A 13,381-nucleotide genomic window follows, 5' to 3' on the forward strand; every position below is an offset into this window, starting at 1 on the left:
CCCTTCAATAGATGAATGGATAAAGAAACTGTGGTATATATACACAATGAAATATTATTCAGCATTAAAAGAGAATAAAATGATGGCATTTGCAGGTAAATGGAAGAAGCTGGAGAATATAATGCTAAGTGAAATTAGCCAATACCAAAAAACCAAATGCCAAATGATTTCTCTGATTTAAAGATGCTGATCCAAAATATGCTTTGGGAGGGGGAATTGATGGGAGGATTAAATGAACTCTAGATAAGGCAAAGGGGAAAAAGGGAGGGAGGGGAAGGAAGGGAACATAGGGGTAAGAAAGATGATGGAATGCGATGGCCATCAATACTCTAAGTACATATAAAAAGACATGAGGGATGGGACTCTACTTTGTGTACAACCAGAGATATGAAAAACTGTGCTCTATATGTGTAATATGAATTGTAATGCATTCTGTTGTCATATATACAAATCAAAAATTTAAAAAAAAAATTTAAAAAAGTGTTCTTCTAATTCACATGTACGATCAATCTGTCCCAGATGTAACTAAAATTATGCTGCCAAGTCTCAAACCCCTGTGACCAGTTATGAGAAAATGTAAAAAGAAGCCGAGGGAGAGAATAAGAGAAAAATCAAAAGATGCATGAATGAAGGGCAAGAGATACCCTGACTGAAATTAAATCTTTTGGGACATTTTTTAGTAATTTTTTCCCCCTTGAGATGGGGTCTCACTATGTTGCCCCAGCTGGCCTCTAGCCTGCATTCCTCCTGCCTCAATCTCTCAAGTAACTGGGATTATAGGGACGTGCGGTAGCCCCTACTTGAGTAAGATTTTGTATGTTAAAACCAAGCTTACATGGCAGCCATTATGAAGTCAAACAACAACAAGTGCTGGCGAGGATGCGGGGAAAAAGGTACACTCATACATTGCTGGTGGGACTGCAAATTGGTGTAGCCAATTTGGAAAGCAGTATGGAGATTTCTTGGAAAGCTTGGAATGGAACCACCATTTGACCCAATTATTCCCCTTCTTGGACTACACCCAAAAGACCTAAAAACAGCATACTATAGGGACACAGCCACATCAATGTTTATAGCAGCACATTTCACAATAGCTAGACTGTGGAACCAACCTAGATGTCCTTCAATGGATGAATGGATTAAAAAAATGTGGCATTTATACACAATGGAATATTACTCAGCACTAAACAATAACAAGACCATGGCATTTGCAGAGAAATGGATGGCATTAGAGCAGATTATGCTAAGTGAAGTTAGCCAATCCCTAAAAAACAAAGGCCGAATGTCTTCTCTGATATAAAGGGGGGCGTGATTCAAAATGGGGTAGGGAGGAAGAGCATGAGAAGATTACCACTAAATAGGGAAGAGAGGTGGGAGGGAAAAGGAGGGAGAAGGGGAATTGCATGGAAGAAGGAAGGAGACCCTCATCGTTATACAGAATACATGTATTACAATGTGAGGGGAGAAAAAAAAAGAAATGTGTCACATTAGATTGGGTAGAGAGAAATGATGGGGGGGGGAGGAAGTGGGGATAGGAAGGACAGCAGAATAAAATAGACATTATTACTGCTGTATATATTTACATGACTGTATGACCAATGTGATTCTGCAACCTGTACACTCAGAAAAATGAGAAATTATACCCCATCTAATTCAAATGTGAATAAAAAAAAAAAACAACAAGCTTACGGGACAGGGGATGAAGTTCAGTGGTAAAGCACTTGCCTACCATGCATGAGACTGTTCAGTCTCCAATACTACAAAACAAAACACAAAACACAAATCCTTCCAGCTCAGATGGCTTGTTTCTCTTATATGCCAGAGAATGAGAAAGAAAAGCAGTATGAGGTGCACAAAAACAGATGGATTCTAGAAACACTATCTCTTCCATGCCTGACTTTTATATTCTAGAGCTTTAATTCCTTGATTAACTTCTTCCTCTGTATATCAGAGTAAGAAAATTTCCAAAAAGCAAGTTGAGCACATCTGTATTTGCCAGGAAAGTGGGCAATTTCCATTTTTGTGAACTAGGTCCAAATGAACAGAGTACAGAATTGTTATTTAATAGAACTCAAATGAACTGAATAGAGTAGGACTGCTGTAAGCTTGGTGTGATGCTCTCTGGATTTGTTACTCCTGGGAAGAAAGGAGAGGATGCAGGAGACAAATGAGAAAATCCAGGCCACTGAGCTCCACTTGTCTTTCCCCTGTTGGTTACCTAGAGGATGAGACTGGCCTAGTATGGACTAATCAGAGGCAGTCCAGGATTGGATATATGGGATTGAGAGCAAAGATGAGGGTAGAAGAGACAACAATTTCCATCAGAAGTCATCTGAGTATCTGTTCTGTTGCTTTCTTAATAATGGAATACCTTACCCAAGAGACCACTCATTAAAATATTCTCAATTTCTTTCAAAATTAACTCAAACCCTTGTTTATTTGTCCTAATGAATGCTAGGTAGAATACTTTCTTTTCCCCTCAAAGGTTGAGAACCCTAACAAAAGCCACTTTTACAAATGGTAGAATGATCTATCTATCCACTCTTACTAATTGGAAAATGTTGTGATAAATAATGGCTAAAAATCACTGGACTAAATATTTTCTAAGGTTTTTTTTTTTTCTCCTTTAAAAGTGACTATTTGTGGCTGGGTCCAGTGGCGCATGCCTGTAATCCCAGAGGCTCAGGGGCCGAGGCAGAAGGATTTCGAGTTCAAAGCCAGTCTCAGCAATGGTGAGTCACTAAGCAACTCAGTGAGACCCTGTCTCTAAATAAAACATGAAATAGGGCTGGGGATGTGGCTCAGTGGTCGAGCACCCCTGAATTCAATCCTCAGTACCAAAAAACAAAACAAAACAAAAAAAGTGACTATTTGTAAAGAAAGCCCAAATGCCTACATTCTCTGCCTAGTTACTGCTCTCATTTTCCCAGAGGTAATGAGGTGATTCATATTACATACACTACTTCCTGTCCATCAAGGCTACTCTTATGTAGAAGCAGGTGACTATACATTATGATTTAAAAAGAAGACAGCCTTCTCTGAACACTTTCTTATTTTGACAAAATTCCAGCATTTATTTGAATTAAGAGGCAAAAAATGCTGAGGAAAAATTAAGTGTAAGAGAGTGATTATGTACACTATAGTAAATAAAGGAATAATAGTTTTAATAGGCCCTGCATAAGAAGGTAAAAGAAGGAGGAAGAAAATGAAAGGTAACTTTGAAGAAGATGCACCAGTGGTAAAATTCAGAAAAATCAGAGAGCAACATGAGGAACCAGTCTTCTAGAGGAAGAAAGGAATGTCAATGATGTATGGATACCCAAGGAAACTTGATTTCTCCCATTTTACTTAATATAAACTTTATTCCCTTCTCTCTATATAAGCTCCAGATGCAATTCAGATTTTAGATCTTCAACATAATCATTCCTATAGCAGTAAGATAAAAAACAGAAAATAATGAGCAGAGGCATAATATTTTAGATTAGTTAAACATTGAAATCTACTTGCTATAGGGAAGAGTCACATATTATAAGCACAACATACACAACAATATAACCAGATTTGTAACAAAGAAAAATCAAGATTTCATTTGTTCCCTAAAAATCCAAATGCCTACAGAAAGGGAGCTATAGAACTTGAGTTTTACACTAAACAGCTTGGATGATGAACCTAGCATATGTCAAAGAATGAATACTACTGTTCAAACATCTCTCTACCATGACTTTGAGAATGAAATAAATGGATAACTCTGGGAAAGGTGATCATAATTATGAACAAGAAACAAGAGATTTGTGTATAAAATATACATTAAGAATAGGAATTTTTAAAAAATGGAAGCTTATTATGTAGGCTTTCCCTCTGACAGATAAAAATCATTTTCCTGTGGCAATGGGATTCAATAATTCCAAAGGAAAGTATTATAATTCATATTGGTGGTGAATAAAAGGCTGAGTAGTGAAGAGTTAAATGAAATTAAATCAATGGACAAGGAAGCTGAAGGGAATAGAGGAAGAGAAGGGAAGCAGCCCATTAAGAATAAGTAAATAATACCAATATTACTTCGGATATTACAGTTTATTTTTAACTCTTTAAACCAGTTAATGAGATTAATTGCCATTATTATTCCTATCTGTCAAATGAGCAACCTTAAGCAAAGAAATGACTGCTTACATCCTCCAAACTATATACCTAGAAAGTGGAATAGGCAGGACTTGAGCTATGTGTTTCATCAAAACAATGTATTTATGTATTTATGTGCTTCATCAAAACAATGAGAGGATGGAGTTTTAAAATCATCTCTTTTAAGAGATGGAGTATAGATCAAAGATTCCACAGGTTTTGTGAACACAGCTCATTTCTACTTTGTCCTAGGAGTTCCTTCGCGCTAGCATAAACTTTAGTTGTATGTTTAAACTGAGCTTGTATTATTTAAAAGTGGGTAAAGAATAAAGAAGTATACTCCCTAAGGGAAAGTAACAGTGGGAAACAGCTGTGATTCGGGCACTCATTCATTTCATCTGAGGGTCAGGGTGGCAGTGGTAAAGTGTGTCTGAGAACAGAAACCAGCCAGGTACCTGGCAGAGGGATTTCTGAAGATCTTCTTGGAAAGAGCTCATTTATTTGCCAAAATACATATTGCTCTTATGTTTTGCATTCAGAGATTTTCTTTTTTTTAAATGCGTGGCAAGAGGATGGAGGCTCTTGCCTCCATTTTTCTTAGAAAAATGAAAACGGGTTTCTAATGGAGAGACCTAAGTAATTTACTCAAACTTCCTTTTCATTCTTTCTGAGTAATATCTGTATGGAAATACCCTACTGAGTATTTTAAGGGCAGATTATAACATGCTGTACCATTGTATATCAAGAGAGTAACCTTTTTGATTACACTATAGAATTAGCCAGAACAATTCTTTTTCTGAGGAACAAGTGTCCACTTAGAATGGAAACATGTAAGCTCTGGCATCAATATTTCCAACTTACCAAAAATCAATTTTTTTGTTCAATAATTTGAAAAAAATCCAGATCAACAAGTTCCTTTAATGGAAAATCATGCTAAATACTTTCTAACAATAATATTCTACGTAAGAAAATATAAGAAATTATACATTTAAAGAATATCTTCTGGTTTTATGCATAATTTTTCATTTGAATTAATTGTATTTCCTCATTTCTATGAAGAACCAATGTTCAACAAGATAACAAAATGCTATACAACAGAATTACTGTGCATTTAATGTGGAATAGAGAAAATGTATAAAACATACAGTACTTTAAAGAGAATGAATGTATCATACACAGTTAATAGGAACTTCCAAATTATTAAATGTATAAAATTAATTTAGGAGAGAAATGATAATGCAGTCAATTTATAAAGCATTTAGTACAGATGCTAAGTAAAATTATGCTCCCATTAGAAAAGAAATTCTGTCAGCTCTAAAAATAGATTGATGCCTTCTTATTATGTTATAATAATATCTATTGGAGAATTTAACTTATAAAAAATGGCAATTTTTTTCTGATTATACCATCATAGGTTTATTTCAACCAACATAGAAATAAATAGTAAAGTGCTGAAAACAAAAGGGAAAGTAAAATAGAAATCATGAAAAATAAAAATAAGCAATTATTTACACATACAGTGACAATAATTAAATAATTCTAGTCTTTAGAATTGTAAAGAATGGAAATAGAGATTTTCCAAAGGTCAAAGCATTTTTGAAGTATATTTTTTACTTTATGTTTAATAATAATTATCCATTATATATAAGAAGGAAGCACATTTTGGCTCACAGATATATTTACACACGTAGTATTTCTAAAACTGACTGCATTACTAAACAAACTCTTCATATAAATTCACTGATCTCTTTTACTGAAGGATGCATTGGTTTGAAAATCAAAGACTTACGTCATCCAAAAAATCAATCAGTGAGGATGAGGAAGAAGAAAAGGAATCCTATTTAACGAATACAGCAATAAAAAAATAGAAAATATGGATGAAGCAATTTAATAGGAACAAATAATAAATCAAAAATTTTGTAAAACAATTGAAAGGCAAATGACATTAATTCAAATAAATAAATGAGAAAAGCAGTCACTGTCATTGTTTTCAAGAAACTTTCATGATTCATTAATTACTTTTTTAGAGTGTTTCTTTTTCCTTTTTCCAAAGGAATGAAATATAATTCATACACCATGCCCAAAGTATAATAAAATGAAGCTCATGGCAAATCATTAATAATAAAATTAAATATAAGCACTTATGAAAATAACAACTAAAAGTAAGTAACAGAATCTCTGCTTCTAGTTCTTCCCACCAGAATGTAACCTCTTTGTCAGGGGGACTTGTCACTTTGGGTCACTACTGTATCTCCAGCACTTAGAACAGCTCCTTGCATATAGACACATGATTCTGGTTTGCTGAATAAAAACATTACCAACTTAAATTTTTTGAGACAAAAATATACTTTATAGCATGACATTGATTTTTTTCAGCCAAAAATTTAAATAAGATAAGGAATGACAAGTATTATATAATCACCATTCATTATTGTGAAATCTGCCTAACAGTGGATGTAATACTTTTAACATGAAGCATTTCTTTATATACTTTTTAAAAAATGAACTGATTTGCAACAAGAAACACCAATACACTATTGTGAGCTTCAAATTTTTCACTTATTTTTTTTTACTGTGGCTCTGTGCTTTGGAATAAAAAGTGTCAAAATTATTTTAAAAGTTGGTATTTGTTCTGCTTTTATTGCTTCTTAGGGAAGTTCAAAATGCTTTTAAAACTAGCAATGACTTTCATATTTACACCTTTCTTGGATGTTCAGTTAAATACAAGTGTGATTATACTTTCCATAAGAATCCAGAACATATTACTTCCCTACTATGTTACTGTTTTATAGGATTCTAGATCCTTTTATGTGAGATGCAATAAAACAGTTTTATTGCAAATAAATTTTAAATCACAAAGTGAATTTTAAATTGACTACAAAGGATACCTGAAAAGTTCAGTACTTACTTCAAATTGATCCAGAGCATCGGTAGGCGTATTCAAAAATGCCAAGAAAGAATGCTGTGAGTCTTGGTGCTCTATACCTAGAAAACAGCAGCAACTTTTTTTAAAACTAGAACAATCAATACTAATTTTTATGGATAACCTTTCCTGTCTCAATCATTAAATCTATTCTCAAATATCATATTTCAAAGCTGATCAATATTATTAATGCTACATATTTGAAAAGCCAAATTACATTATTTTTTCCTAGACTACCACTCAACAATTAAATAACATCTACTTCTATCAAATATTTGTTCTTGAGTTACTTGTTATGGGATTTCTTTCTTTTTCTATCTGGTACATCATTAAAAAACCCACATTAAATCTTTTGATAGTCTAGAGAGAATGTAGGTGCTTGTTTATGTGTGATTTTTCTAAGCTAATTTATCACCGAATGAGGTTTCTGTTTGAAATACTCGTACCAAGCATATAGCACAAGTGTAAGTAATCTTTAATAAGAAAATAATGCAGTCATAAAACAAATGTATTTAATTATGAAAAAAAGTTAGTCAATCTGACTTCAGATATTATTCAACTAAAAGAATGATGAATCCAAACTCCAGTTTTTCTCAGATGAATTAAAAAATTCATACATATCTTGTGGCTATGATATTAACTTTAAACACATAATTTTCAAAATAATTTTTTTTATTCTTCTTTTTTCTCTGGGTGCTGGGGATCCATGGCCTTGAGCATGCCAGGCAAACACTACTACTAAAGGCACATCCCCAGCCCTCTAAAATACTCCTTAAAACATAAAAATGATGATAAATACTAGGAAGGATAAAACAAGAAAACAAGCAATCACACAATTTTGACTTCTATATCTTTAAGAAATGACATTTTATGTGTTTCCCCATATTATCTTCTAATTATATACCATAATTACCAGATGGGTCAATATGTTCAGAAATTTATTCAGTCAATAAATATTTGTTGAGACTATTATGTACCAGACACTGTCCTAGATTCTGGGGATATAGGTGTAAACAAGGCATTTTTTTTTAAAAGTCTTTGTCTTCATTTCATAAACGTCACCTTATAATATTTAAGCAGCTATAATACATTATAACAGTGAAACTTTATTTTTGCAGTAATCAAAATCCAAACAATAAAGCTTTAGTTAACATCTCTTCAAAACAATGTGATAAATTTAAGACTTTTCTTTTTCAAGTTTAGGACTAATTTTAAAATGATATAGTCAATGTCATCTGATGTAAATCATACTCTGCACTGGTTTCTTTCCTATTAAGTTGGCTTTAGGGCCACAAGTGAACCAGGTCTTATGTATTCATTTTTATCTCTCCACTAAAAAATGTTTCTTCTTTTTACTCTTCATTAATTAAAACCCAGCCTGGTTCTCATTTTAGCATGATAGCTCATGTACCTAATTTGAGTTCCCATTCACTTTTTGGAGGCTCCTTCTTTCTCTTTTTCAGTAAGGAATTCCACCAACAAAAAATTATTGAACATCAACTTCTTTAAATAGCTTTGTCGTGAGCTCCTCTATGTGACTGCTCTCTGTATTCCACAACTTTAGATTGGATTCAAAGACCCAACCAGCTTTATCTCTAAGTATGTAATGGCACTGGGGAATGACAGAGAAAGAAACCCATGGGCTTAATATAAACCCCATTAATTAGTGAAGTATTCAGTGATAGCCTTTATTAGGAAAATGAATTTTGGAAAATTGAATGTAAAATATCCCATTATTTAGAAAAATAACATTCCGAATTTATTTTTACTAAACCTTCACATTCTTAATATGTATATTATGGAAAGAAAGTTTAAGAAATGCATGTAATAAAGCTATCAAGCACTATTAGCTTCCACATTAACGGAAAAAATACAAAAGTAATGTTTTCAAGAAAATGGTAATAAATTTGGGAAATCCCATAGGGCCAGCAACATTAAGCATCAAACTAGAAGGCGGCACTGAAATGTCAAAATAATTCTTCATTATTATATTGCCCAATTAATAACAAATTAGATTGCTCATTAGTTCTTTCATACATTGTATTCTCAACTCTCCTGAAAGTGAATCCCGCTCAAGATTTTGGACCTTCTAGGCACAAATAAATACTTGTTGAAGTCTCCTTACCATGTTCTGAACACACACTGCCACTATTGGACTGATTAATTTAGATGGTAACATTTCAGAGTATTATACAGTATAATTTTTCAGTGACCAAAATGTTAAATAGATAACATTTTTGAACAGGTAAATTTATGGGAAAGTGACTTCTTCTGTTACTATAACCTCTTAAAACAATGTCTAGTAAGTAAAACAAAATGACTCAAAACCAGTGTGTGTGTGTGTGTGTGTGTGTGTGTGCATCATATACACATGCACATGTTCCTGAGTGCACATGTGAACAATTTTCCCACCTACACAATAAGCTGACTCTTCTGTAATACGATATATTCATGACAAAACAGTAAGTCCTGATTGATGCAAACACACATTCCCATACCCTTTTCAGATCTAAGCTCTTCAGTGTCCTTTATCAGTTGTTCGATTTCTGATAGGAGTTCCAAGTTCTTCTTCTCTGAATCTTTTAGTTTACTTAAATAAGAAAAACAAAGAAAACATGTCATTAATTTTTTATTGCTGACTAGGGAGGCATCTTGTATGAAGCTCACTAAATTAGTTTAAATGTCAGTCATGCTAAATCATGGTACTGCAAACCACTCTAGGCAGGACGAATACAGCCTGTCACCTGCTATTATATAAATTAAGTTTTATTAGAGCACAGTCAGAATCATTCATTTCAGTACTGACTATAGTTGTCCTTACACTATAATAGCACAGTTGAGTAGCTGTGAGGGAGGCTATATAGTCCTTGAAACCTAAAATATTTACTACCTGGTCCTTTATAGAAAAAGTTTCCTGGCCCTGAGCTACATTACTAACATTAAAAATGTTATAAAAACAGTTGATTTTAGAGTTGTTATATTTTATTCATAAACAACCATAAAAGTAGAACATATTTGTAAGTTTATAATTATCAATTTGGATTATATACCTGCTTTATGGATATTTTAAGTGTAAGCTCTGTGTCCTGGGCACGGGAAGATTATATTTTTTCCAAATTACAACACAGAGAATGACACTCAGTAGGTCTTTATGCTGTGTTTCATTCATATTCTTCAGAAAAACTTCTGTTTGTTTTAACGCCACATAAACACATGTAAGTAAAACATAATTCATGTGTGTCATTTATAACAAAAAGTTCATAATTCAACAGTGGTGCCATATATCTGGCCTTTGATTTGATTCAAAATATTAATGGGTGCAGTTTAAAGTCTAAGGCTGTGATCACACCATCAAAAAGTGAATTTATAGCCCTATATTTCTTCTCTTGCTTTTGGAACTTTTAGTATTCTGAGCACCAAAAGGATCTTTGTGTTTATGGTTTCATTTGAAATGTGAACTTTGTTTTCTTCCTCTATATCACCTATACTGACTTTTTTTTTTTTTAATACTAACCCCTGAGCCACATCCCTAATCTGTGTTTTTTTTTTTTTTTTAAATTTCAGACAGAGTGTCACTAAGTTGCTTATGGACTTGCTAAATTGTTGAGATTGGCTTTGAACTTGTGATCCTCCTGCCTCAGCTACTGAAGCTGCTGGTACTACAGGCATGTGCCACCATGTCCAGCTTACACTTTTTTTTTTTTTAATTAAAAAGAAAATTTTTAAAATGTTGATGGATCTTTATTTTATGCATTTATTTATATGCAGTGCTGAGAATTGAAACCGGTGCCACACACATGTTAGGCAAGTGCTCTATCACTGAGCCACAACCACAGTCCAAGCTTACAATTTTTTTGTTGTATTTTTTGTAATACTGAGAATCAAACCCAGGGCTTCGTGCATGCTAGGTGAGTGCTGTACCACTAAACCACAGTCTCAGCCCCTAACTGATTTTGGAATCATATTTATATCCAATCCAATTATAATTTTTAATTTTATCATTTATATATTCAGAGTATGATTTTCTCTACTGTTGTGACAATAGAGGGAATGTGTTCATTAGTTAACAGCCTCCAAGACTAGGAGATTCTATTTTTTAGGAAATATAGAAACATGAAAAATAAGTATAATCAAAAGACATTCTGCCCTTATGAAATTTACCGTCAACAGAATCTTTACATGTAAAAGACCAAGGGTAGAGACCACAATTTTCAAATAATTCTATTTTGTTCTGACCATATGTTGCAATTTCACACAAATATATTTTTTTATTTGTGGTATTAGGGATTAATCCAAGATCCTTGAACATGACAGACAAGTGCTCTACCACTAAGCTATACCACCAGTCTTTTTAAAAATTTTACTTTGAGACAAGGTCTCTCAGTTGCCCAGGACAGCCTTGAACTTGATCCTCTTGTTTCAGTCTCCCAAGTATCTGGGATTACAAGTTTGTGCCACTACAACTAGAAAATATGATATTCCTTCTCCTCCCACTCCCCAATACTGCAACTGAACCTAGGAGTGCTCTACCACTGAGCTATATTTCCAGCCCTTTTTATTATTTTTTAAACTTTAGACAGTGTCTTACTAAGTTGCTGAGATGGGCCTCGAGCTTTTGATCTTCCTGCCTCAACCGCTCAAGTCACTGAGATAATAGGTTTGAGTTGGTGTGTCCAGAACAAATATGATATTCTTGAACATGAGAAAAATTTCTATTAATAAACTATGAGAGTTAACTAAACTTTACAAATAAGGGGAAAATAAACAATGAAATATTATTAATTCTACTTTATGGACAAGCGAGAGGAAAATGAGGCTGTATAAAAATCTTACTGGGGCTGGGGCTGGGGCTGTGGCTTAGCGGTAGCACACTTGTCTGGCATGAGTAAGGCACTGGATTCGATTCTCAGAACCACATGTAAATAAATAAAATGAAAGCCTATCAACAACTAAAAAATACATTAAAAAAATCCCTTATCACTACTTACAGAGCTTGAAATCATCTGATCCTATTTCAAATCTTTTTTTAAGCACTAGGCAAATAAGCAAACATGTAATATTTCTCTAAATAATTATTAAAAACCTTAGAAAAGATTCTACTTGGACTAGATTTTTTCAATCTTACCATTCTGTTATGATGTTAGCTGCTTTAACTTTATTCAGCTCTTCTTGGATGGCCTGTTTAGCTCTTATTTCTGCATCCAGAGCTGACTGCAATTCCAGTCTAGCTGACATATCCAGTTTTGCAAAACGACGCATTTTCCAGGGCATATCCTATAAAGTAAAAAGAGTGTGTTTTTAGCTCCCTATTTTAAACATTTAAACTTAATAATCCAAGTAATTTGAAAGCTACTTATAAGCACCAACCATTTTCACTTAGAATAGAAATATTATTTTCAAAAATATGCTTTTCATTAAACTCAGAAATAACGGTCAATATTCACATACAAATGAATATTTCCTAACAGTTATTTCCAATAATGACTATTCATATGGACTACTGTTAAGCATTTATGTGTTGTTTTCCTAAACTGGTAAAGACTTAAACTAACTGATTTCTCTTGAAAACTCACAGCAGGCTAACGCCTAGGAGAACTGACATAAATAATCAGATTTATGATAGTGTTTTTTGAGCCTTGTAATCTAATATGATAAGCTTCTATGCAAAATGGCAGAGCTTACAGTTGCTCGTGTACCCAAGCTGGCACTTCTTAATGCTTCCAATTCTTCAGTCATTTTAGAAGCTAAGGCCTGAAGATAGCCTCGTGCATCCTTTTCATCACTGACCCTAAAATACACACACATGAAGACAGAGATAAAGCACAAATGTAAAACAGAAAAACTTCAGTGACATATACGCTATTTTAAAGTTTCATAAAGAAGCAATAGAAGACTTCCAAAATGGCGGAGTAGAGGAGAACTCGTTACTGGTGTGACTCCGAGTGAATGGTCAGACACTCTCCCTCATAGGGGCGCCCTTTCACGAATTTAAGCTTCATGGAGCCTGTGACAGGATTTTAAACAGTGGCTGGTTACAAGTGCGGCCCAGAATGTGAGAAAATCTGAGTCCCTCCAGGCGAGGAAACCGGCCAGCAGCGCAGCCCGGGAACCCGCAGCAGACGGGTGGAGTTGAGTCCCACAGAGTTCTGGCAGCATAGGGACACAGAGTTACAGATCCTTTGGAGCTAGAGTGTGCCAGACTGCGACCCGCGTCTCTGCAGGGCACCGGAGGAGGACTGAAGTCTGGACTTATTGGAGAAATAGCCCAGTTCCCTCCTCCTCACTGGACACCCCGATGCCGAAATGGGCAGTTGCCATCTTGGAAAATCTACCTCCTCA

General features: G+C 34.1%; 1 protein-coding gene across 14 annotated transcripts in view; it reads right to left on the reverse strand.

Moving 5' to 3' along the window:
• Positions 1 to 13,381, reverse strand: part of Cdc42bpa (CDC42 binding protein kinase alpha) — a 297,181-nt gene that overhangs the window by 65,557 nt on the left and 218,243 nt on the right. For 7 of the 14 annotated variants that reach the window (XM_058571914.1, XM_058571910.1, XM_058571898.1 and 4 more), the window contains 5 exons: positions 12,725 to 12,830; positions 12,168 to 12,316; positions 9,541 to 9,632; positions 7,028 to 7,104; positions 5,909 to 5,956 (listed from right to left, as the gene is read on the reverse strand). In XM_058571914.1, the coding sequence (XP_058427897.1) occupies positions 5,909 to 5,956; positions 7,028 to 7,104; positions 9,541 to 9,632; positions 12,168 to 12,316; positions 12,725 to 12,830 (472 nt within the window). The remainder of the gene's footprint in view (positions 1 to 5,908; positions 5,957 to 7,027; positions 7,105 to 9,540; positions 9,633 to 12,167; positions 12,317 to 12,724; positions 12,831 to 13,381) is intronic. The other 7 variants (XM_046419709.2, XM_058571920.1, XM_046419699.2 and 4 more) reach the window with 1 other exon arrangement.

This window comes from Marmota monax, unplaced genomic scaffold (assembly GCF_021218885.2).
Source record: "Marmota monax isolate L192 unplaced genomic scaffold, Marmota_monax_Labrador192_F-V1.1 WCK01_AAM20220418_F8-fsc00153, whole genome shotgun sequence".
Classification (NCBI taxonomy): domain Eukaryota; kingdom Metazoa; phylum Chordata; class Mammalia; order Rodentia; family Sciuridae; genus Marmota; species Marmota monax.